At 56.3% G+C, this 24,399-nt stretch overlaps 3 protein-coding genes across 7 annotated transcripts in view; 2 read left to right on the forward strand and 1 right to left on the reverse strand.

Annotated features, from left to right (window-relative positions):
• The window catches only part of LOC114817976, a 20,430-nt gene extending 19,065 nt beyond the window's left edge, over positions 1-1,365 (forward strand). The window contains exon 3 of the transcript XR_005660996.1: positions 3-1,365. The gene's annotated coding sequence lies outside the window, so the exon portion shown is untranslated. The remainder of the gene's footprint in view (positions 1-2) is intronic.
• Positions 1-13,067, reverse strand: part of FKBP6 (FKBP prolyl isomerase family member 6 (inactive)) — an 18,666-nt gene extending 5,599 nt beyond the window's left edge. Inside the window, exons 1-9 of one of the 5 annotated variants that reach the window (XM_029082844.2) lie at positions 12,937-13,067; positions 11,227-11,482; positions 9,803-9,892; positions 9,474-9,676; positions 8,813-8,983; positions 7,826-8,020; positions 7,636-7,745; positions 6,704-6,793; positions 1,762-2,969 (exon numbers count right to left, since the gene is read on the reverse strand). In XM_029082844.2, coding sequence (XP_028938677.1) covers positions 6,706-6,793; positions 7,636-7,745; positions 7,826-8,020; positions 8,813-8,983; positions 9,474-9,676; positions 9,803-9,892; positions 11,227-11,482; positions 12,937-13,023 — 1,200 coding nt within the window. In that variant the 5' untranslated portion in view covers positions 13,024-13,067 and the 3' untranslated portion in view covers positions 1,762-2,969; positions 6,704-6,705. Of the gene's footprint in view, positions 1-1,761; positions 2,970-6,703; positions 6,794-7,635; positions 7,746-7,825; positions 8,021-8,812; positions 8,984-9,473; positions 9,677-9,802; positions 9,893-11,226; positions 11,483-12,936 lie in introns of those variants that run through there. The other 4 variants (XM_029082843.1, XM_029082842.2, XM_029082848.2 and 1 more) reach the window with 4 other exon arrangements.
• A 4,957-nt stretch (positions 13,068-18,024) lies between these two features.
• On the forward strand, positions 18,025-24,371 carry NSUN5 (NOP2/Sun RNA methyltransferase 5). Its single transcript, XM_029081682.2, has 10 exons — positions 18,025-18,194; positions 20,557-20,679; positions 21,990-22,161; positions 22,237-22,345; positions 22,447-22,585; positions 22,700-22,815; positions 22,909-23,087; positions 23,195-23,405; positions 23,499-23,639; positions 23,742-24,371. The coding sequence occupies exons 1-10, from the start codon at positions 18,102-18,104 to the stop codon at positions 23,851-23,853; spliced, it is 1,395 nt and encodes a 464-aa protein (XP_028937515.1). The 5' UTR covers positions 18,025-18,101; the 3' UTR covers positions 23,854-24,371.
• The last annotated feature ends 28 nt before the right edge of the window (positions 24,372-24,399 follow it).

Genomic DNA, 24,399 nt, shown 5'->3' on the forward strand with positions numbered 1-24,399 from the left:
AGGAGGCCATCGGCACAGAGGCACGGCTAGGACCACCGAGAGCCTCACCTTTCACGCTTCTGCTGGCACAACACACACACCTACACACACGTGAAGTCCCCACACCCAGCTGAAATTGTCATGAACGCTCACCTCAAACCAACCCCCGAGTCTTTGGTTCTGGTCTTGGTTTGAGAAAGAAGCCTCCTCTCTCCCCATGTGTTCCAAAGTTCACTTGGGAGGAGGGGGTGCCACCGGCTCGAAGGTAGCCAAGAGGCAGAGGGCAGAGATGGCTCCCTTCTGTACCAACTTTGCTCTGGGGCTCCGGGTGCCCCGTTCGGCCACCAACACTCCGTGGCATTATGCCGTAAGATGCCTTCTGGGCAGCCGTGGGGCAGGGGCTTTCCCTGGAGAAATCTGACCTGCTTCCGATGCCCTCGGCCTTCTTCCCTTCTACTGCATAAGCACCTTTCCACTCAAGCAGGGGGATATTGCTGGACCAAATTGTACAGCTGAGGGGCAGCACCTCACACAACCTGCCCAAGGGAAAGCCTGCAATTCCCAGGGTCTCTCATTATTCTCTTCTCCACCTAGTAAATCTCCTGGAGACAGGGATCCCTAATTCTATTGGTCCCTAATTCTACTGGCCTCTCCAGACTGCTTGCAAATGACTGTTTGAAACAGCACGCTGCCCTCCTTAGGTGCTCAATAAATATTCCTGATTGACCGATGCCACTATTTGTGGGTGCCTGAGGGTAAATTGGAGGGTGGGGGTGAGAAGTCATTTTAGGGGTGTGAGGTCCAATTTCTTTCCCGATGGCAGCGTGGCCTCTTTCAGGCCAGAATCTCTGAAGAGGGACCAGGTCCTTACTGGCTGCTGCCTGAAATTCCCTGTCAGTTTCCAGAGGACCATGCAGTTTCTTTCCAAACCCGCTCACGTTACTCACTGAAGGCCAGGGAGGAAAAAAAAAAAATGGAAAAAAAAGATGGAACTGCAGGGAGTGAAAAAACCCACATTCAATTTCTGAGGCTGGCCCCGGCCAGCCTCATGACTCCTGGCAAGTTTCTAAAGGGATGGTTCTGTGCCTCAGTTGCCTCTGTTGTTGTAGGAAGGAGGGTAGAAGGGCAGGGAGCGGGCAGGCCCGGGATCGTGCGGTCCTCTAGTGGATATGGCCCAGGAGTTTGGTTTAGGCCGGGAGTAAGGAAGGAGGCCCACGGAACAGAGGTGGAAGGGCAACCAATATGCACGAGGTGAGCGCACGGGTAAGATGGTTTCTGGGAAGCAACCTCATCCTGGCGATAAATCCTGGTGGAGAGGCCGTCCCCAGCATTTTGGAGGCAAAGCGATTCTGAAGCGCCGGCTTCGGTGACGGGCTTTCCTCCCACTCCTTGGGTTCCTCGTGTGCTTAGGGACTGATGTGAACCCAGAAAACTCCTTGTAGGCCGGGAATGCGGCTCGCGTGTGAGTCGGCTGCACTTCCCCAGGCCCTCAGTAAGTGCCATTGCCACGGGACACCCTCCCCCCTGCCCAGAATCATGAAATTGCATTTTACTGCACCTCAGTTAAGGTCTCTCACCATCTACAAGACAGAACCTCTTGGCTACACTGCCGATGCTGGGGGAGGGGAGATTTTCATTGGAAATAAAAATCACTTTCACCACAGGTACCGCTATGGTAGGTGTTTCAGCAAGAGGAGATGATAGAATCCTCTAGAACAGGGAACGAGGTAAAGGGGCTCCATTATGGCCAAAGGGAGACATTCCTGATTCAAACAAGGAAATTCAAGCACCATTTGGTACCGGGCCATTTCTATGCCTCCCCGGTCCACCTCACCCGGGGAACAAGTCACTGGATCACAACTCAATGGGGTTAGAGGCCCAGACCATGAATTCTTGGCCTACTAGTCTGAGGTTGGGGGTGGACTGGTGAGGGACGTCATGGAGCTTGTCCTCATACCCCCAGATGGAACACCAGCTGTCCATCAACTCCAACCAAGACACCCATTGGCAAGCAAGAGAGGAGGGAAAAATCAAGTTGGACGAAATGTTTTAAGGGACAGAGTGTTCTATAATTACTCTAGCAGAGGGAACCCAGACCATCTGCATGTTCACAGCTGGCTCCTTTCTCCCCTCCTACACAAGCTCTCTTAATGCCCTCGATCTTGAAAATGTCCTCGCAGGGGTGAAAATCTCATTCACCTGAAAAACCAGGGATAGAGCTGGACCTTTGCCGATTGATTCTGGGCCCCCCAAAAGGCCTGTCCTCTTATTTTAAGAAGGTGGAAAGACAGGAGGAAATGTGGTTGGCGAAACCAAGAATTGACCTAAAGCAGGTGGGGGCTGAGAGATTGCTTTATTCTGCCTGCCAAGGCTGAGCAATGGAGCTTTTGCTCATTTCCAAAAGGTGAGGTTCCTGTTCGGTTTCTTTCTGGGCCTGTCTGGGACAGGGGAGAAGAGGGAAGAAGGGCATTTCAGCCACCTGATCCTACGATTCCATGGAGGCAACTTCCTGTCTGTGGCAGGAACTCTGGGGCCGGACTGGCTCTAGCTTCTCGGCCATTATCCGGGGTTTCAGCTGCTGTTCTTTTTAAGCGAGGGCCTTCGACTAACTCCTCAACCAGCACACACCATTCAACCCAGTCACATCCAGTGGGGGCTACGGACGGTGCCCGACTCATGGACTTGGGGGTGGAGAATCTTTCTAGAACATTTAAATGGAACCAAGAAAAGAGAGATGCGTTCTTCCCTTCCTGAAGGTGGCTGAGGCGGGGGAAAAAAAAAATTGCTGCTGCAGCCTCCTATGCATTCCAAGCCCATGGTTGGCATCTGTTCGACCCAAGAAACCCATCTTTCGTTTCCCCGCGGATGGCGGTGTGGCATCTTGGCTTTCTTGGGCCCCATGGCGTCTGGAGCTTTGGCCCTGCTTCACGATGGATCTAACTCCAAGCAGACAGAGACATACCGATCTCGGGGTTCCTGGGGCGGGAAGCCTGCGGGAGCAGAAATTAAGGACTCGAACCTGAACCTGCGGCCAAGTGAGGAGGGTAGAGAGAGAAGAGGAGGCTGGAGGAACTACCTTGAGTGGGGAGGGGGAGAGAAGAGCGAGGAGTTTTTCTAGGGGAGGGATGGAATGACAATTTATGGTCGCACAAGCCAGGGAGGATTTGGACAGCCTGCCTGAAGCGATGCTGAACTTTGTTATTCTTTGACAGGCAGGCCACAGGCAGGGGCCTGGAGGCCATCAGGGCCAGATGAGTTCAGTTTACGTGGCTTCCTTCGATAAAAGGGTCTTGCTGGCCAGAGAGGCCTTTGGGCGGGCAGGGAGAGCAGCGTGCAAGAGGGGAAAGACAAACAAGTCAGAGGGAACGGAGGAAGCCAAGCGTCTGGACAAGCCACTGTTTGTTCGTCGCGGAGGCTGGCCAACTTGGAGCCCCGATCCAGGCCCCGGGCGGGCTTCCCTCCCACCCCCGCCGCCTTCCTGGGGTTGGTCAGGCTGGTCCACGGCCCTGGCCCTTCTTTCTGGAGCTGTGGTTCTAGGCCTGGTTCTCAGAGATCTTCGGTGGGGGCGGCGGGGGAGAGGCGGGGCGCCGATGCCGTGTGCTATCTTTGGCCCCGCACCGGGCTGGCGGGGAGGCAAGTGGGCTGTCCGGAGCCCCCAGGGACGGCCCTTCCCCCCCGCTCCCCCGGAGGCTTGGCTGCCAGGAACGGACGCGCTGCTCCCGTCTCCTGAAACTCAGAGGGGGCTCGGGCTGTGGAGTCGGAACTGCTCCTCTCAGAGACCAAGGACCTCGTGCTCCTGGGGCCTGGCCAGGCCAGGCCAAATGACTCAACGGTTGGTGTTACAATTGTTGCCCAAGATGGGGGCAAGGGGCCTCGATCCCCCCTCCACCAGACTGTGGGAGACAGAGCAGCCCCGAAAAGTAAAGACCTTCACTTGAAATGAACGGAAAGGACCATACGCACTCCATGTCCCTGGGCACACGTACCAAATTACTCTCATGCAGGCCTCTGCACACATCCATGTCAATACCGTGTGTGTGTGTGTGTGTGTCCTGTTCTCCCCTACCCCCGGGGAAGAAATGCCCGAGGGAAAGACTAATTATAACTACACAAGTCTCACAATTCTAAAACACATACTATAGGCTGGGCACCAGGATGCTTACAAAGTTCTGAGGTCAGACACAGTCCCTGTCCCCCACTTACAGTCTATCTCTATCCCATTTTACAGATGGGGAAACTGACACCCAGAGAGGGCTCGAGGTCCTTGGCAGAGCCAATAATACTAATAAAACTACTGTTGAACAATAATAATGGTACCTGCTAAACGCTTACTATGTGCCAAGCACTGTTGTAAGTACTGAAATAGATACAAATTTATCAGGCTGGACAGTCCCGGTTCCAAATGGGGCTCACAGCCCAAGATAGGAAGGAGTAGGATTTAATCCCCATTACAGAGACACGGTATCCGAGGCGAAGTGAAGTGACTGGCCCAAGGTCACTCAGCAGACACGTGGCGGATCTGGGACTAGAACCCAGGTCCTCCGACTCCCGGGTCTAGGCTCTTCCCACTAGGCCACAAGGCTTCTCTGGGACTAAGACCTGGGTCTCTGGGTTGTCCCTACTCAGAGCTCCCTGCCGCCCACCAGCCCCTCCTCCCACCTGCCTCGCCCTCCATCTTGGGCCAGAGGGGCCGGAGCCTGCTGAGTTGCAGGCGGCAGTCATGGGAAACATGTCCCTTCTGCGGGCGGGCGGGGTTCCTTTCCTCCTAAGGGGTGAGCTGGAGGCGAGGAGAGAGAGGACCGGTCTCGTCTGGCTCTTCCCCTCCCGCTGAGGGGTGTGAATGTGGGTCCCGGGGCCGGCCATGGTCAGAGCCCGGCCCAGCCACCAGGCAGGCTTGCCACAGCCCCGGCTGGCACCCCGGCCGCAGCTACCCTCGAGAGGGACGGTCATCCCGGGGTCGGAGGAAGCGGCACCTCTGCCCGGTGACGTTTCAGGTGCGGTCTGGGGATGAGGAAAAAGCCCCAAGCTGCCACGACCCGACTGGTGCCACGGTCTCTCGGTGGGAACAACGCGGCCCGCCGGGCGGCTCGGTAAGCCGAGCAAATAAGCCATCGATCATCCACTGCGCCTCGGGGGGTGGGGCTGGGGTTTTTTTCCTGTTAAACAGTCTTAAGCGCGTACTGTGTGCCAAGGTCTGTGCTGAGCACTGAAGTCTCTCAGCAAGAACAACAAGGCCTGAGAGGGTCAGGAAGCCGAGCAAACGAGCCATAAATCATCCACTGCACCCTGGGGCTAGGTTTTACAAAAAAAACAAAAAACCCCAACCAAAAAAACCTTTTAAACAATCTTAAGTACCAAGATTGGTGAAGCCAAGGGGTGTGTTAAGTGCTGAGGTAAATATGAAATAATCGAGTCAGACCCACACCCTGACTCACAATCTAAGAAGGAGGGAGAGTATAAATTCTATTACCATTTTACAAAAGGGGATACTGAGGTTCAGAGAGGGGAAGCGACTCGCCCAAGGACAGCCAGCAGGCCGGGGGCAACAGCGGAACTAGAACCCAGGTCTCCCCACTCCCCATCTTATGCCCTCTCCACCAGGGTCCCGTTACAAGACTTCCGCGAGTTCCTCAGCCCAGGGGTACTCCAGGGCTCTCCGGCCAGCTCGCAGTTGAGCGAGACCGAGTCCAAAGCTGGTGCTGAAGGGGAAGGTGCCTGCCGGCCCCACCCGACAGGCCCACAAGCGGCGCTTATGGATCGCTTTTAAATGAGCCGACGCCGAACGGCCCCTCTGAGCTTCGTCGCGGGGCAGACTCTGCCTGCCACAAAGGAGCGCTTTATCTTTGCCGGCCCGGCCCGCTGGTCGGCACCTGTCGCCAGCCTGGCCCTGCCGGGCTTCCCTTCTCTCAGGAGAAACAGGCTTATCGACACTGGGGAGCAGGTGTTGGGGACAGGTGATTTCTCTTCCAGGGTTTTATTTAAGCAACTGCCTCCATGGGGCTGTCGGATCACTCCCAAGTCTCCAGGCCGGGGATGGGGGTGGGGAGAAGGTACCTGAGGACCGAGGGATGGGGCAGGAGCGGGGCGAGCCTCACATCCAGCTTGGATGCAGGCACCCAGTCCCTGTACCAGGAGAACAAAGCTTCCCAAAGCGCCATCCGGGAACTTGACTACCAATGAAGGAGCCGGGCATGGAGGAACAGGCTGGGTCCGGGTGGACGAGGGACCAGGCGGAGAGACAGGACAAACTGCCCAGCTGGCGCCACTCTGAAAGCTCTTAAAGACCCCTCAAGAGGAGGGTGTCTTTTCTCACTAGGGTCCCTACCATCCAAAGGGAGACAGGCACCCCTCTTCCTGTCCCTACCCCAACCCTTCCAGCTTCAGCACCCGGACATGAGTTTGGCTTGGCCGCTCTCCTGACGGCTCCTCTCTTGGGGTCTCACGCCAACACCCCATACCAAACCACAAGAACGGCACTTTTTCCTCCACTTGGCCACCAGTCCAAGCAACCTCCCTTCCCCTGGCACCGCTCCTCCCTCTAAGGATGAAAAAAGCCTCTGAGCATAGCACCCCTCAACTGCTCAACCCCCAGCAATAGAGATGATCGATCCAATGGAAATATTCCAGAAACCAACAGCACTCCTTAGCTCCTTAACTCTGTCCCCTCTGAACCCCGATCCCAGCCAGAGGCAGCTTCCCCGCCCGCCTCCAGCTCCCTGCTCACCTCTAGCTCTGTCCCTCTGGGGAAGAGTTTAAGGGCGCAAATATCCGGGTGCACATTTCCTTCTTCTTATCCATGTAGTCCCGGTAAGAGCTAGAAAGGGAAACATACGACACCGGCATGGCGGGACCGCGTGGCCGGTCAAGCCCGGCCTCCCCCATCCGCCTTTCCATCACTGGGAAAGTGACCCACCTAAAACTGTTTCCCAAGGGTGAGGGTTATCAGATCTGGCCATAGGTGTTAGGGCCACTCAACCCTCTTCTTTCCAATTGGCCCATTCTGTCTGTTATCAAACTGCACTTCCCAATGTTAATAAAACCATCTGTCCCTCTTGGGGTGACCCACCTGACCCTGGTTGCCTTCTAAGGCTAAATGTCCCACCCCCAAATCATCCAATCGAGAATACTCCTGGAGTGCAGAGCCCGGATCTACTCACTAGGGACAGAAGTAGAAGACCCTAGCCTTAACCCTCAAGGCGCTCAGAGTCTAATGAAGCACTGGACTGCAAACTCAATGGGGGAAGGCAGAGACGATTCCCATTCCCTATTCATTCGCATTCAGTCGGATTTATTGAGCGCTTACTGTGCGCAGAGCACTCTAGCGGTGGGACTCTAAACTAATGAGGAAGGGGAGGCTGCTGCTTCAACTGCCTCTGCCCACACATCAGTGACAATAATAATGACAGTAAGAATGGCAGTACTATGTGCTAGGCACCGAGAACAGAGTGCAACTCTCAACTCCTCCCTTGGCTGAACAGACCACTCCTGAGCTGGGCTTTACAAAATGGCCACTTACAGCACCATGCTGCGCCCTCAGGATGCTTTCCCCCCCACTCCCGGCCCAGAGCTCTGGAGTGCTTTAGTAGGCAGCGGCTTGCCCAGAGCTCCTAGTCTGGTCACTGGCTAAGCTCCCCCACCCACCCCCGGCATCCTCACCTGGCCAGTTGCTTCAGTTCGTTGTTGATGTCGTGGTTTAAGGGCTGCTCCTTCTGGGCTCGGACCAGGAAGTCTCGGGCTTGCTCATAGTCGGTCATGAGGCGGCAGGCCTGCCGGGCGAGAGGGGAGAAGTTAAAGGGGGCGGATGGAGGACCCCGGCCCTGGGCGACGAGATCCAGCGCTGGCTCACCTGCCCGCACCGGAACAGGGCCTTGGGGTTCTTCGGGTCGATGGCCAGGGCTTGCTCTCCGACCACTAGGGCCCGGGCGGGCCGCTCCAGTTTCAGGTAAGTGAAAGCCAGGTTGAGGAGGACCAGCAGTTTGGCCGCCTCCACCCGTTCCTGCTCCTCGGGGCTGGCAGACTGGCGGTTCAAGATCACGGAGGCCTGCCCGCAGGGGGAGAGAGGGCAGACAGGAGGCACTAGGTCAGCAGCTCAGATCCACTTGGTGGAAGGGGGATGGGGGTGGCAGACAGGAGGCACCGGGTCACAACCTCGGGTCCCCGAGGGGATGGGGGTGGCAGTCAGAAGAATGGGACGGCATGTTGACAGGGGCAAGGATGCTCCTGGAGGATTTGGTCATTACTCAGGGTCTATGGGCCAGCAAGGCTTAGCAGGAAGAGCCCGGGCCTGGGAGTCAGAGGACCTAATCCTGGTTCTGCCACTTGCCTACTGGGTGACCTTGGGACCTTAGGTGCCCTCACTTTACTTCTCTGGGCCTCGGTTTCCTCGTCTGTAAAATCAACACTTCTCAATTTACAACTCTTCTTAGCACTAGCATTCAAGTTGATTTATACAGTCAACTTCTCAGTCACTTACTTCATCATTTACCCCTCTTTTCCCAACTTCTTATTACCAGTGGGATCAGGTTTTCCTCCCCACCTCAACTAGCTGGAAGCAACTGTCTTCCCGACTGTCTATTAGACGGTGAGCTCCTCAAGGACAGGGATCGTGTCTTTAACTTCCAGGGTGCCTCCCCCAGCACCCAATGGGTGCTCCATAGATACTATGGCATTACTGGACCACTCTGACCACACCCCTCTTTATAAGGCCCTTCCAGTGGCCGTGCGGGAAGTCGGCAGGACCCCCCAGAGCGCCCGTGCTTGGAAAGTCAAGCCCAACCGGCAGGTGCCCACTGCCCCGTTCTTGCTTTCCCGGAAGCCTGGACTCAGCACCCACCACCTCCGGTTCTAGCGTTGTGACTGGAGCCAGCTTCCCTGGCCTCGTTACCCGCTTGTATCTCTCTTTGGCATCATGGAAGCGATGCTGGCGGAAGAGGTAGTTGCCAAACTCCCGTTCGGTGGCTGCCACCTTCAGCACCTGCTGGAGTGGGAACTGGTCCTGCTGCTCCTGGAAATGTAAACCAGGGGGTCCGATCACAGGGGGACCCAAATGGGAAGCCAAAAGCAACTGTGCCAGAGGAAATGGAGCAGGGGCGGGGGCATAAAGCCGTGAGGGAGATGGGTCTACAATTAATTCCCAGCCCATTTCGACTGGAAGCGGGTTGCCCTGAGAGGGCGGCGTCCCTGATTTCAGACACTCCATTCATTCATTCAACCGAATTCATTGAGCGTTTACTGTGTGCAGAGCACCATACTCAGCGCTTGGGAGAGTTCACCAGAAAAATAAACCGACACATTCCCTGCCCACGACGGGCTTACAGTCTAAAGGGAGAGCAGCAGAGCCTGGCCAACATTGCTGTGCCACTGGGCAAGTGTAACACCCGACCTGTAGCCCCCTCCCAAGGTGGAACGTCTGGGCACAGCCCGGATCTACGGGAGGAAGAGGAGCCCGGGCCGGAGCATCCCGGCCCCGGCTCCCGCTTTCGACCCGGACTTACGACGGGCAGGGCGAAGAACTTGTCCGCCTCCGCTGAGTCCAGGAAGTCGAGCAGCTCCATCTCGAACAGGACGGTGGCGTCGGCGGGGATGAGGGGTGGGCAGCCCAGGCGGCCATAGGCGTAGGCCGGTTTGAAGAGGAAACGGGCCAGCTCTCCCTTCCGCATGGTCAGAAGGGCCACCTCCATGCCTCCCAGCGTGATCTCTGTGGGACAGGAGCCCAGAGCTGGTCTCACTCCCGTGCTCGGGGATCGGGCCCTACTGGACGGGGTCAACGAACGGAGGGGCCGGCAGAACGGGGATCCGGCCTGTTGTCCCGCCCCGAACTCACCTTCTCCGAGCTTCATCAGCCGAGGGAGCTTCCTATACCAGTTGGTGTCAAAGGGCTGATCCATGTGCTCCAGGTAGCCAGCGTATTTTACTGAAGAAAAGAGAACCACAATCGCCATGAGGAGGCCAGACCCGGGCCAGGGGTAACCTGGGCCAGGGCATCCTGACCGCCCAGCAGCCCATCTGTCCTTGGAGGAGAGAGGTCGAAGGCGGGAGGATTGAGGTGACCGTCAGGGCTCCGGTGGGGTCGCCCTGGTGAGGCATTTCCCCTGAGGGGGGGCAGCTCACTTTAGATCCTAAAAATCCCTCTGGTCCCTGGCTCAACTAAGGATTACTGTTTCAGCGTACTCTCCCGAGTGTTTAGTCCAGGGCTCTGCACATAGATACGATTGATTTGTCCCTGACTTCGGAGACCCCCACAGAAAGCCCCTCGCTTACATAAAATATCACTTCTGCTCTCAGGTGGGAGCTGCGGTCTCGAAAAAAATTACATTGTAGTGACCTTTGATTTGCTGGAGATAAATGGGATAGGGGTTGGGGGCCAAAGGAAAAAAAAAATCAAAGACCACCACCTTAACTGGCATTTTACTTCATGGATTCACAGAATACTGTTCTGCCCGACATGAGAAGGGAGCTTTGCACTCCTGCCAATCACTGGTACTTAGTGAGTGCTTCCTGTGTGCAGAGTACTGTACTAAGCGCTTGAGAGAGAACAATACAACAGAGTTGGGAGATATATTCCCTGCCCACAAGGATCTTAGAGGCTAGTGGAAGAGAAATTAAAATAAAATCCAGATATGTACATAAATGCTGTGGGGCTGAGGGTGGGGTGAATGTCAAATGCTTCCAGGGGACAAATCCAAATGCACGGAGAAGCGAGAGGGAGCAGGGGAAATAAGGGGTTAGTTTGAAGGCCTCTTAGAAGAGATGTGATTTTTACTAAAGCTTTGAAGGGGGTGAAATGGTGGCCTGATGGATAGGAAGGGGGAGGAGTACCAAGCCAGAGGGAGGATGCGGGTTAGGGGTCAGTGGTGAGATAGAGGAGATCGAGGTACAATGAGTATGTTGCCGTTTGAGGGGCAAAGTGTGAGGGCTGGGTTGTAGTAGGAATTTGACATTGTAAAGGTGTAATACACAATGCTGGGTACAGCACGGGGACCACCCCCATTTCGTCCTCCAGTGAAACGCCCTGTGCCAACTGCAGATTGGATTCTAGCACAACTGACTCCTGTGATGGGAAGAACTTTTGTCTTACACTCCCTTGGCTCATCTGAACCATTTAATGACAACCCGGGCTCCTCTCCAGGGGTGGAAACAATTGGAGAGGATGAGACTAGCTTCAAGTAAATAAGCCCCTTCTTGATCCTTGGGCTCGGTCGACTCGTTCCGCCCCCCGAGTCAACCTCTGAGGACGGTGGGCCGTACCTGAAACCGAAGCATCCGGGGGTACCAGTTCTCCAGCCCCCTCACGGATAATCTCCTTCAACACACCCTGATCTCCGGTCACGTCCTGCATCCACCGTCCCAGCCTCTGGTAAGACTGGTTAGAGACAGAAAACTGGTTCAGGACCCACGGGGCTGACTCCTGGCCGGGCCGCTGCTCCCCAACTATAGCTGGGCCGAAGCAACGCTCTTCCATTGCTCCAACGTTACTGGAACTTGAAGAGTTCAGTCCTGCACACTGGTTGAAAACAATCAATACGGGAGGATTTGATAATAATAATAATAATTGCGGTACTTGTTACGCGTCTACTTTATGCCAGGCATTGTATTAAGCGCTGGGGTAGGTAAAAGCAAATCGGGTTGGACACAGTCCCTGTCCCACGTGGGGCTCAGAGTCTCAATCCCCATTTTACAGATGAGGGAACTGAGGCCAGAAAAGTGAAGCGACTTGTCCAAGGTCACACAGCAGTCAATAATAAAAGCGTGGCTCAGTGGAAAGAGCACGGGCTTTGGAGTCAGAGATCACGGGTTCGACACACTGCTCTGCCACTTGTCAGCTGTGTGACTTTGGGCAAGTCACTTAACTTCTCGGTGCCTCAGTTACCTCATCTGTCAAATGGGGATTAAGACTGTGAGCCCCACGTGGAACAACCTGATTCCCTTGTGTCCACCCCATTGCTTAGAACAGTGCTCTGCACATAGTAAGCGCTTAACAAATACCAACATTATTAGTCAAGCGTTTACTATGTGCCAAGCATGGTTCTAAGCACTGGGCGGGGGGTATGAGGTAATCAGATTGTCCCACGTGGGGCTCACAGTCTTCATCCCCATTTTGCAGATGAGGAAACCGAGGCACAGAGAAGTTAAATGACTTGCCCAAGGTCACACAGCCGATGAGCGGCGGAGCCGGGTTTAGGACCCACAACCTTCTGATTCTTGATGATCTATGAAGGAAGAGCATCAGACTGGGGGGTGAAGAGCCTTGGGTTTTAGTCCTGGCTCCACCACTAGCCTGCTGGGTGGCTTGGGCAGAGAAGCAGCGTGGCTCAGTGGCAAGAGCCGGGGCTTGGGAGCCACAGGTCACGGGTTCGAATCCCAGCTCCGCCACCCGTCAGCCGTGTGACTGGGGGCGAGTCACTTCACTTCTCGGTGCCTCAGTTATCTCCTCTGTAAAATGGGGATTAAGACTGTGAGCCTCACGTGGGACAACCTGATGACCCTGTATCTCGCCCAGCGCTTAGAACAGTGCTCTGCACATAGTAAGCGCTTAGCAAATGCCAACATTATTATTATTATTCCATCAGCAGGTCACGGGGCAGGGGGCTTCAGTTTCCCACCAAGGAGGCAGACAGGCCCCACGGTGGGCACAAGGCCTCGGCCTCGCCCTCTGTGTGACTGTGGACAAGTCACTTCACTTCTCTGGGCCTCAGTGACCTCATCTGGAAAATGGGGATTAACTGTGAGCCTCACGTGGGCCAACCTGATGACCCTGTATCTCCCCCAGCGCTTAGAACAGTGCTCTGCACATAGTAAGCGCTTAACAAATACTTACATTATTATTAATTTCCAACCCTGTCAAGCGTGGAGCAGGTGCCCTGACACCTTAGGCCATGACTGTGCCCCAGACCGGAAGTGGCCAAAGGGAATGGCAGGCGACAGGTTACGATGAACCCAATAACCCCCATCCCTCACCTGTGTCAGTTGACCGACCCCAGCGGGCAACGGGGCGTTCAAAGGCCACGCCATGTCTCCTTCAAACCCCCCCAATGGCCCCCTCATCGCCCCTTATCCCCCTCAGAGCACGAGCCCTCGAGGGCGCAGCCAATCAGCTCCCGTCCTCCTTGGCGCCAGGTGCGGCGGCACGTGCCGTCCAACCAATCACGGGCCTCGGACGCCCTCCGCCTTTCTCCCCCTTCTCCTCGCACGAGCCCTCGCGGGGGCAGCCAATCAGCTGCCGTCCTCCTCGCGGCGGCCGCGCCCTCCAACCAATCACGGGCCTCGGGCGCCCTCCGCCTCCGCCCAACGGCCCGCTCCCCGCCTCTCCCCTCTGCTCGCACGAGCCCTCGCGGGGGCAGCCAATCAGCTGCCGTCCTCCTCGCGGCCGCACGCGCCCTCCAACCAATCACGGGCCTCGGACGCCCTCCGCCTCCGCCCAACGGCCCCCTACCCGCCTCTCTCCCCTCTCTTCGCACGAGGCTCCGCGGAGGCAGCCAATCAGCTCCCGTCCTCCTCGGCGCCAGGTGCGGCTGCACGCGCCCTCCAACCAATCACGGGCCGCGGGCCGTCTGGGGCCCCACCCCTTTGGGAGAAGATGGCGGAGAGGACCGTCTGAGGGGACTAAGGGACCGGAAGTGAAGGCCGTCTATGGCGCCTGTGGGCAGGGGAAGGGAGGACAGGACCCTCTCAGGGGTAGAGTAGGGGAAAAGAGCGTATTCTGAAGGGAGAGTAATGGAGGAGAGGGAGCCCTGGTAGAGAGTAATAATAATGTTGGTATTTGCTAAGTGCTTATTATGTGCAGAGCACTGTTCTAAGCGCTGGGGGAGATACAGGGTCATCAGGTTGTCCCACGTGAGGCTCACAGTTAATCCCCATTTTCCAGATGAGGTCACTGAGGCCCAGAGAAGTGAAGTGACTTGCCCACAGTCACACAACTGACAAGTGGCAGAGTGGGAATTCGACCCCATGACCTCTGACTCCCAAGCCCGGGCTCTTTCCACTGAGCCACGCTGCTGAGGAGAAGGAGCTCTGGGAGAAGAGTAATGGAGGAGAGAGAGTAATGGAGGGAAAGGGTGAGGGAGAGTGAGGAGAGAGGGAAGTATTTATTAATTTATTGTTATGGAAAGCAGCGTGGCTTAGTGGAAAGGGCACGGGCTTGGGAGTCAGAGGACCTGGGTTCTAATCCCAGCTTCCAAGCCACGCCACTTTCTGTGTCTCAGTGACCTCATCTGTAAAAATGGGGATGAAGACTGTGAGCCCCACGTGGGACAACCTGATCACCTTGTATCTACCCCAGTTCTGAGAACAGTGCTCAGCACATAGTAAGCGCTTCACAAATACGATTATTATTATTATTATTATTAATCGTATTTATTGAGCTTGCTGTGAGCACTTAGTACTCAAAGACCAGAGCTAACCGCCCTCTTCAAAGGGGCCGTGTCATCTGGCCTGGACCGTGTACTTCCGCTTATTCTGTTTTTTTCTGTCTCTATTCCTCGGTGTGCTGAGACTGTGGCCTCCAAAGCCATCCCTAGAAGGATCTCACTCCTAATTCTTGAAACCCTCCCGTGGGGAAGGTCTCCAAGGATCCTTAGTCTGGTCAACAGCAGGCAGGTCCCTGGATCCTTGTGGTTATCACCTGTCAATCCTGGTTCATTCAATAGTATTTATTGAGCGCTTACTATGTGCAGAGCACTGTACTAAGCGCTTGGGATGAACAAGTCGGCAACAGATAGAGACGGTCCCTGCCGTTTGACGGGCTTACGGTCTAATCGGGGGAGACGGACAGACAAGAACAATGGCACTAAACAGCGTCAAGGGGAAGAACATCTCGTAAAAACCGATGGCAACTAAATAGAATCGAGGCGATGTACAATTCATTAACAAAATAAATAGGGTAACGAAAATATATACAGTCGAGCGGACGAGTACGGTGCTGTGGGGATGGGAAGGGAGAGGTGGAGGAGCAGAGGGAAAAGGGGAAATGAGGCTTTAGCTGCGGAGAGGTAAAGGGGGGATGGCAGAGGGAGTAGAGGGGGAAGAGGAGCTCAGTCTGGGAAGGCCTCTTGGAGGAGGTGATTTTTAAGTAAGGTTTCGAAGAGGGAAAGAGAATCAGTTTGGCGGAGGTGAGGAGGGAGGGCGTTCCAGGACCGCGGGAGGACGTGACCCGGGGGTCGACGGCGAGGAGGTGGGCGGCAGAGGAGCGGAGCGTGCGGGGTGGGCGGTGGAAAGAGAGAAGGGAGGAGAGGTAGGAAGGGGCAAGGTGATGGAGAGCCTCGAAGCCTAGAGTGAGGAGTTTTTGTTTGGAGCGGAGGTCGATAGGCAACCACTGGAGTTGTTTAAGAAGGGGAGTGACATGCCCAGATCGTTTCTGCAGGAAGATGAGATGGTTCTGCCCCGGCCCATCTTCCGGGTGCCCGTCGCCGGGAAACTGAGGCCTGCAGGCCCATCGAATGGGGAAGGGCATGAGGCCGGGCCTCCCTCCGGCCCCTGCAGCCGGCCCGACCGTCCCCTGGGCCGGATAATAATGTTGGTATTTAGGTGCTTATTATGTGCAAAGCACTGTTCTAAGCGCTGGGGGGATATAAGATCATGGTCGTGGTCATGGGTTCGAATCCAAGCTCTGCCACTTGTCAGCTGTGTGACCTTGGTCAAGTGACTTAACTTCTCTGTGCCTCAGCGACCTCATCTGTCAAATGGGGATGAAGACTGTGAGCCGTAAGTGGGACAACCTCATTACCTTATATCTACCCCAGCACTTAGAACAGCGCTTGGCACATAGTAAGCGCTTAACAAATACCAACATTATAATTATTATTAAGGGCTTACTATGTGCCAAGTGCTGGAAAAGGGGGGGGGGGCTCAGTTTGGGAAGGCTTCCTGGAGGAGATGAGCTCTCAGTACTAATGTTGGTATTTGTTAAGCACTTACTATGTTCATTCATTCAATAGTATTTGAGTATTCATGAGTTTGAATCCCAGCTCTGCCACTTGTCAGCTGTGTGACTGTGGGCAAGTCACTTAACTTCTCTGTGCCTCAGTTACCTCATCTGTAAAATGGGGATTAAGACTGTGAGCCCCACGTGGGACATCCTGATTCCCCTGTGTCTACCCCAGTGCTTAGAACAGTGCTCGGCACATAGTAAGCGCTTAACAAATACCAACATTATTATTATTATTAGTATTTATTGAGCGCTTACTATGTGCAGAGCACTGTACTAAGCGCTTGGAATGTACAATTCAACAGAGACAATCGCTGCCCAATGACGAGCTCACAGTCTAATCGGTGCCAAGCACTGTTCTAAACACTGGGGTAGATACAAGGTAATCAGATTGTCCCACAAAGGGCTCACAGTTTTCATCCCCATTTTACAGATGAGGTAACTGAGGGCCAGAGCAGTGAAATGACTTGCCCAAAGTCACACAGCTGACAGGCGGCAGAGCAGGGGTTCGAACCCATGACCTCTGACTCCCAAGCCCAGGCTCTTGCCACTAAGCCACACTTCGGTATTTCAGTATTGTGATTATCAGCACTATTTATTATTATTATTGTTATCCTTGACATGGTGATGATGATTATTGTTAGCGCCCGGCCCACGGGGACGGCGGAGCTCGGGGCAGGAGGTGGCACCTCCTCCTTAGAGCGCACCTCCTCCAAGAGGCCTTCCCAGACTGAGCCCCCTGCTTTCCCTCTGCTCCCCCTCCCTCCCCCTTCCCCTCAGCCCCGTGCTCATTTGTATATATTATTTATTACCCTATTTATTTTGTTAACGAAGTTCACATCCCCTTGTGATCCCATCATTGGGCAGGGATTGTCTCCAACTGTTGCCAAATTGTACATTCCAAGCGCTTAGTACAGTGGCCTGCACATAGCGCTCAATAAATATTATTGAATGAATGAATGCTCAGCACATAGTAAGCGCTCAATAAATAGTAATGAATGAATGAATGTATCTTGATGATGTTGTTTTTGTTTTGTTCTGTTTTGCTTTGCTGTCTGTCTCCCCGCTTTAGACTGTGAGCCCATCATTGGACAGAAATTGTCTCTATCGCTGAATTGTACATTCCATGCGCTTAGTACAGTGCTCTACACATTGTAAGCGCTCAATAAATACTATTGAGTGAATGAATGAATTCTATTTATTGTGATTAAGTTGTTTTGTTTTTGTCCGTCTGTCCCCCCCGGTTAGACTGTCAGCCCGTCAGTGGGCAGGGATTGTCTCTGCTGCCGAATTGTACATTCCAAGCGCTTAGTACAGTGCTCTGCACATAGTAAGCGCTCAGCTGTGTGACTGTGGGCAGGTCACTTCACTTCTCTGGGCCTCAGTTCCCTCATCTGTCAAATGGGGATGAAGACTGGGAGCCTCACGTGGGATAACCTGATGACCCTGTATCTACCCCTGAACGGTGCCCTGCACATAGCAAGAGCTTAACAAATACCAACATTATTAATAAATACTAATGAATGAATGAATAGTAAGCGCTCCATCAATACTACTGAATCGAATCCCGGCTTTGCCACTTGTCAGCTATGTGACTGTGGGCAGGTCACTTCACTTCTCTGCGCTTCAGTGACCTCATCCGGAAAATGGGGATGAAGACTGGGCCTTACGTGGGATAACCTGATGACCCTGGTATTCATTCAATAGTATTTATTGAGCGCTTACTCTGTGCAGAGCACTGGACTAAGCGCTTGGAATGGACAATTCGGCAACAGATAGAGACAGCCCTACCCCTTGACGGGCTCCCAGTCTAAAAGGGGTAGACAGCAGAGCAAAACAGAACAAAGCGCTTAGAACAGTGCTCTGCACAGAGTAAGCGCTTAACAAACACCAACATTATCACTGAATATTCATTGAAGGTACGGGCGCCGCCGTAAAGCAGGTAGCAGGAGGCGGGTCGCTGGGCGCCGCCGTAAAGCAGGTAGCGGGGGGCGGGTCGCTGGGCGCCGCCGTAAAGCAGGTAGCGGGGGGCGGGTCGCTGGGCGCCGCCGTAAAGCAAGCAGCGAGAAGCGGGTCGCTGGGGGCAGCCGTAAAGCAGACAGCGGGAGACGGAGGGTGCCTGTTGCGGCAGGGTCGTAAGGGTCCCGCGCAGGCGCGCTGGGCGTGCTGGTGGAGGAGGCCGTGGGGGCCGGTGGAGGCCATGGCGCTGTACGGGGCGGCGGCGGCCGTGCTGGCCGGGATGGAGGCCCGACAGGCTTCCCTCAAGAGCCTCGTCTACGGCAGCCGCTTCCAGGTAACCGGACAAGGGTGCCCGGGTCCCCCAGCCCCGCCCCTCCTCCTCCTCCTCTGCTGAGCGGTGACCCCCTGTCCTTATTCCGCTGGCCAAACCACGTGCCAGGCGCCCTGCTAAGCGCTGCGGTGGGGGCGACCAAACCCGCCGGGACCCAGACCCCCGCGTGGGGTTCACGCCTCACCCCCCGTTTGGCATTCATTCAATAGTATTTATTGAGCGCTCACTATAATAATATTGGTATTTGTGAAGCGCTTACTATGTGCCGAGCACCGTTCTAAGCGCTAGGGGAGATACAGGGTCATCAGCTTGTCCCACGTGAGGCTCACAGTTAATCCCCATTTTATTCATTCAATATTCATTCAGTATTTATTGAGCGCTTACTATGTGCAGAACACTGTACTAAGCGCTTGGAATGAACAAGTCGGCAACAGATAGAGACAGTCCCTGCCCTTTGACGGGCTTACAGTCTAATCAGATGAGGTCACTGAGGCCCAGAAAAGTTAAGTGACTCGCCCACAGTCGCACAGCTGACAAGTGGCAGAGCCGGGAATCGAACCCATGACCCCTGACTCCCAAGCCCAGGCTCTTTCCACTGAGCCACGCTGTGCAGAGCACTGTACTAAGCGCTTGGGATGGACAAGTCGGCAACAGATGGAGACAGTCCCTGCCGTTTGACGGGCTTACAGTCTAATCGGGGGAGACGGGCAGACGAGAACAATGGCAATAAATAGAGTTTTGCGGAGGAGCTCACGGAGGCACAGAGAAGCGAATATTAATAATACTAAGGATGGTATTGGCTAAGCCCTTACTATGGGCCAAGCACTGTTCGAAGCACCGGGGGAGAGCCAGGGTCATCGGCTCGTCCCACGTGGGGCTCACAGGCTTCAGCCCCATTTTGCAGAGGAGGTCACTGAGGCCCAGAGAAGTGAAATCAAACACAGCTGACAAGCGGCGGAGCCGGGATTAGAACCTATGACCCTTTTGGGCAGGGACTGTCTCTGTCTGTTGCTGACTTGTCCATTCCAAGCACTTAGTACAGTGCTCTGCACATAGTAAGCGCTCAATAAATACTATCGAATGAATGACTCCCAAGCTATTACTATAGTAATAGCGTTGTGGCCTTTGTTAGGCGTTTAGTCTGTGCCTAACACTTTTCTGAATGCTGGGGTGCCAAGATGATCAAGGGAGACTGGGGCCACATTAGGACGTGATTATCTGGTACCTATCCAAGTGCTTAGGATTGTGCTTGGCAGGTAGTAAGTGCGTGACAGATATCAATGTTTATTATTATTATGTCAGACGCAGTCCCCGTAGCACATGGGGCTCACGGTCCATGTAGGAGACGGATATTCCAATAGCTATTTCGCAGTTGAAGAAACTGAGACCCAGAAAATTTGAGTGATGCAGTAAGGCGAATGGCAGACGCAGGATTAGAACCCAGGTCCTTTGACTCCCTGGGCCGTGCACTAACTACTCCAAAATTTTGCGTGTTCCTCGGGACTCTGTTCTGTGTCCCCTTCTCTTCTGACTTTACTCTCACTCCTTCGGGGAGCTCAGCCGTTCCCATGGCTTTAACTACTACATCTGGGCAATGCAGGTGACTCCCACATTTACCTCCACTAGCCCTGACTTCTCTCCTTCGGGGCCTTTACACATTCCCTCTTGCCCACTGGCCACCTCTATATGGGCACCCGGCCACCAGCTCAAGCTCTCTAAGTCCAAAACGGAATCTTTCTTCCTAAAGCCTCCTCCCCATTCCTCAAGCCCATAACCCCGGCAGCCTAGGAGGGTTGAGGCTTGGTGGCCCAGGCTCCGGGCAGCCCCCCCACTCCCCCCCACTCATCTAAGCAGGGACCCCCTTTCCTTTCTGAAATTTTAGCGTCTCACCCCTGCTAGGTGCTCATCACTGTGGTATTTGTTAGGCACTTAGGTGCCAAGCACTGTACTAAGCGCTAGGTGGATACAAGCAAATGGGGTTGGACACAGTCCCTGTCCCACCTGGTGCTCACGGTCTCAATCCCCATTTTACAGGTGAGGTAATGAGGCCCAGAGAAAGTGACTTGCCCAAGGTTACACAGCAGATAAGTGGCAGTGCTGGGATTAGAACCCATGACCTTCTGACTCCCAGGCCCGTGCTCTATCCCCTAGCCATGCAGTTTCTCTAAAATATCTGGGAACTCATTTGGACTCTCCCAAGCCTTTAGTACAGTGCTCTGGGATGACAACCAACTCCACTATACTCTCCCCAGAACTTAGTACAGTGCTGTGCGCACAGTAAGCGCTCACTAAGAGCGTCGATTGTATGGTAAGTGTACGGGTGTCGGGGTGAGTGGTGTGTCACGGACTGTCATCCCCCCTGCAGAACGTGAAGCAGCTGTACGCGCTGGTGTGCGAGACACAGCGGTACTCGGCGGTGCTGGACTCCATCATCGACAGCGCGGGGCTCCTCAAGGCTGAGAAGAAACTGCGTCCCCACCTTGCCAAGGTGAGGCAGGATGAGGGGAAGGACGACGGGGCGTCGGGGGGACAGTTCTCTTTTTATACTATTTATTAAGCACTTACTAGGTGTCCTAATTACCGAGGTAGATACAGATCAGTCAGGACGGACACGGTCCCTGTCCCGTGTGGGGCTCCCAGTTGAAGTAGGATGGAGAGCAAATATTGAATCCCCATTTTGCAGTAGAGGAAACTGAGACTCCAAGAAGTTGGAGACTCGCTTGAGGTCACACAGCAGACAGGTGGCGGATTAGAGCCCAGGTCCTCTGACTCCCAGGCCCAGGGTTCTTTCTGCTAGGCTACGCTGCTTTCTTACACAGCTTTTCTCTGGACTGTTAAGCTCATTGTGAGCAGGGAATGTGTCTATTTAGTGTTATATTGTCCTCTCCCAAGTGCTTAGTACAGTGCTGTGCACCCAGTAAGGGCTCAATAAATACCATCCACCGACCGACATCCCTCCTCTCCTCAAAACCCTCCACCGGCTCCCTAGGTCCCTCCACAGCATCGAGCAAAAACTCTCCCACCTTGCATAGCCGCCGTCTTCACCCGCCCCTCCCGGGCTCACGCTCCGTATTCCCATACCTGCCTCCCAACACCCCCCGCCCCTTGCTCAAGCCTTTCCCAAATCCTCCCCCGCTCTCAAATCTTCCAGACTGTAGCCCTCCCCGTCTTCAGAGGCATCCGAAAACCCCACCTCCTTTAAGCGGCCTTCCCGGATTCATTTACAACACCCTAGGCTCATGCACTCAGCCCGATTAGATTCTCATCCTGGGCCCTTAGTCGTGCACGTGTGCATTTGTGGGCTGCTCTTTCTGTGAACTTGTTACGGGCAGGGAACGTATCCGCTAATTCTGTTGCGTTGTCCTCTCTCAAGTGCTTGGTACAATGCTCGGCATCCAGTAGGCGCACCGTAAATACCATCGATCGAATAGAGTCGAGCTCCTCCTTGTCGTAGCCTCCTAGGGATGCTTTTGATAAATGTCAGTCTGTCTCTGTCTTCACACCATTAGACTGTCAGTTCCTCGAGGGTAGAGGAAGGGTCTTTTTGCTTCCTTCTCTCCCAAGTGGTTAGTGACAGCCTTCCCTTGCGGAAGGTGCTCAGTCAGTGCTCTTGAATGATGGGGGCAAGGGCGAGGTGGCCCAGCCGCCAGGCCGGGCAGGGGCGGAGTCCGGCTCCCCTGGCAGCCGGCGCTCCCGGCCCCGGGGTAGGTCAGTTAGCTTGGGATCGGGCCACCGTAACTCCGGCTCTCTCTCCTCCTCGCGTGCTCATCCCCTCCTCCTCCCTCCCGTCCACCCCAGGTGCTGGTGTACGACCTACTGCTGGGCCGGGGGCTGCGGGGCGGAGGCCGCTGGAAGCCAGTGCTGGCTCGGCACCGGGCACGGCTGCAGGCGGAGCTGGCCCGCCTCAAGGTGCGCCGCCGAGTCAGCCGCAACGAGGACCTTCTGGAGCCCGCGAGCGGAGCCCGCCCCGGTGAGCTGGGCTCCGGGAGGGTGGAGGAGACCGGGGAGGGGAAGGGCGCGGGGGTCACGCCGGGTCTCGTTACAGCATCCAAGGTGCCGCGCTACGTGCGGGTGAACACGCTCAAGACCTGTCCGGGGGACGCCGTCGACTACTTCAAGCGCCAGGGCTTCTCCTACCAAGGTCGGGCTTCCAGGTGAATGCCCGGAGGCGGGGGGTGTGGGGTGTCGGGGGGCCCCTCCCTGGGGAAAGCTGAGGGAGGGGGGCCCCGGGTGACCCCTCCATTCCCCACCCCAGTCCGGAGGAGCTGCAGGCGCTGGAGGGCAAGCGTTTCTTCCTGGACCCGCTGCTGCCCGAGCTGCTGGTGTTCCCCGCCGGCACGGATCTGCACGAGAACCCGTTCTACCGGGCCGGGCACCTCATCCTGCAAGACAAGGTCTGTGGGGGGGCGGAATCTGGGGGGCGGGGGTGGCCCCCGGTGAGGGGCAAGGGGCGGGCGGGCTCGGCCGGGGCCGACTGACCCTTGGCCTCCGGGTCCTCCCTCTGGCAGGCCAGCTGCCTCCCGGCCATGCTGCTCGCCCCGCCCCCCGGCTCCCACGTCATCGACGCCTGTGCCGCGCCGGGCAACAAGACCAGCCACTTGGCCGCCCTCCTGAAGAACCAGGGGTGAGCGGGCGGCAGCCCGGGCGGGGACCGGGGGCTCCCGGGTTCCGGCCTCCCCGGTCCTGACTCCCGTCTGCCTTCCCCCCCGACCCCCAGCAAGATCTTCGCCTTCGACCTGGACGCGGGGCGCCTGGCGTCCATGGCCACGCTGCTGACCCGGGCTGGCGTGTCGTGCTGCGAGCTGGCCAACGAGGACTTCCTGTCGGTGCCGCCCACGGATCCCCGCTACGGCCGCGTCCAGTACATCCTGCTGGATCCCTCCTGCAGCGGCTCCGGTGAGGGGGAGCGGGCGGCGAGGGGGCGCGGGGGGCAGCTCCCGGGCCTCGGCCGGCCGGAGGGTAACCCTCCCTCCCTGTCCTCTCTCTCCCTCCCCGCCTCCCAGGTATGGTGTCGAGGCGGCTGGAGGAGCCAGAGGCTGATGGTCCCAGCCCAGAGCGCCTCCGGGCCCTTGCCGCCTTCCAGCTCAAAGCCCTGCGCCATGCACTGAGCTTTCCCGCTCTCCAACGGCTTGTCTACTCCACCTGCTCTGTGTGCCAGGAGGAGAACGAGGACGTGGTGTGGGCCGCCCTGCAGCAGAGCGCCGGGACCTTCCGGTACCGGGCCCCGGCGCCCCGGGTCGGAGGTGGGGGAGGGTAGGGAACCCGTCCCGGCCGCTGGCGCGACCCCTGACCCGACCTCCCTCGCAGGTTGGCCGAGGCGCTGCCGGCGTGGCCTCACCGCGGCCTGGACACATTCCCTGATGCCGCCCGCTGCATCCGGGCGTCCCCGGAGCTCACGCTAACGGGAGGCTTCTTCGTGGCCGTGCTGGAGCGGTGTGAGGGGAGAAGGTAGGTGCTGGGACGCCCCCCACCCCCGTTAGGGGTGGGTGGAGATGGGAGGGCCCAAGAACCCAGGCCCAACTCCCCCCCACCCCGATCTCCTTCTCCTAGCTCCAGCCCAGCTCCGAAAGACCAGGCTGAGGGCCCTCCAGCCAACCCTCAGGGCACGAGGAAGAGGAAGAAGAGGAAGAAGCAGCAGCGGGAAGGTGGGGGCAGTGAGTAGCGGTGCGAGCTGGTCACGGCTCTGAGCTGTGACCGACATCCATGCGCTGGACTGGCCTGAGCGGCAGCTAGGAGAGGGAGGGAGCCCGCCCACCTCTCCCCCTACCTCGCCGTTACTTTCTCCTGCCTAGCGGCAGGAGGGCGCTGGGAGGCGAAAAGAAAGACAAGAACAAGAGCTGGGTGATCACAGTTTGGTTTTTATTTTTAAATCAAGGACAGGAGAAGCAAAGCGGGAAAGAATTGCACAGTCACACTAAGATTTCCCACCAGGCATCCAGGAATGATCCAAGTGTCGGGGAGCTGAAACCCAGCCCCCGGCCTCCCCGCCCCCACCTCCCGAACCACCGCCCGGCCTAGGAGGGGCAGAGACTAGCCGGCCCCGGCCCCCCCGCCTCCAAAACAAAATCCCCGAGGGGGCTGGGCTGGCAGCAGCAGCAGCATAAGAGATGCACACTCACACCCACCCATCCACCCACCCCTAAATACCCACACACCCTGGGCCGTGACCCCCAGTGTCAAGGGACGCCCCCCCCCCCCCCCCCCCCCC

Source organism: Ornithorhynchus anatinus, chromosome 17 (assembly GCF_004115215.2).
Source record: "Ornithorhynchus anatinus isolate Pmale09 chromosome 17, mOrnAna1.pri.v4, whole genome shotgun sequence".
In the NCBI taxonomy this organism is placed as follows: Eukaryota; Metazoa; Chordata; class Mammalia; order Monotremata; family Ornithorhynchidae; genus Ornithorhynchus; species Ornithorhynchus anatinus.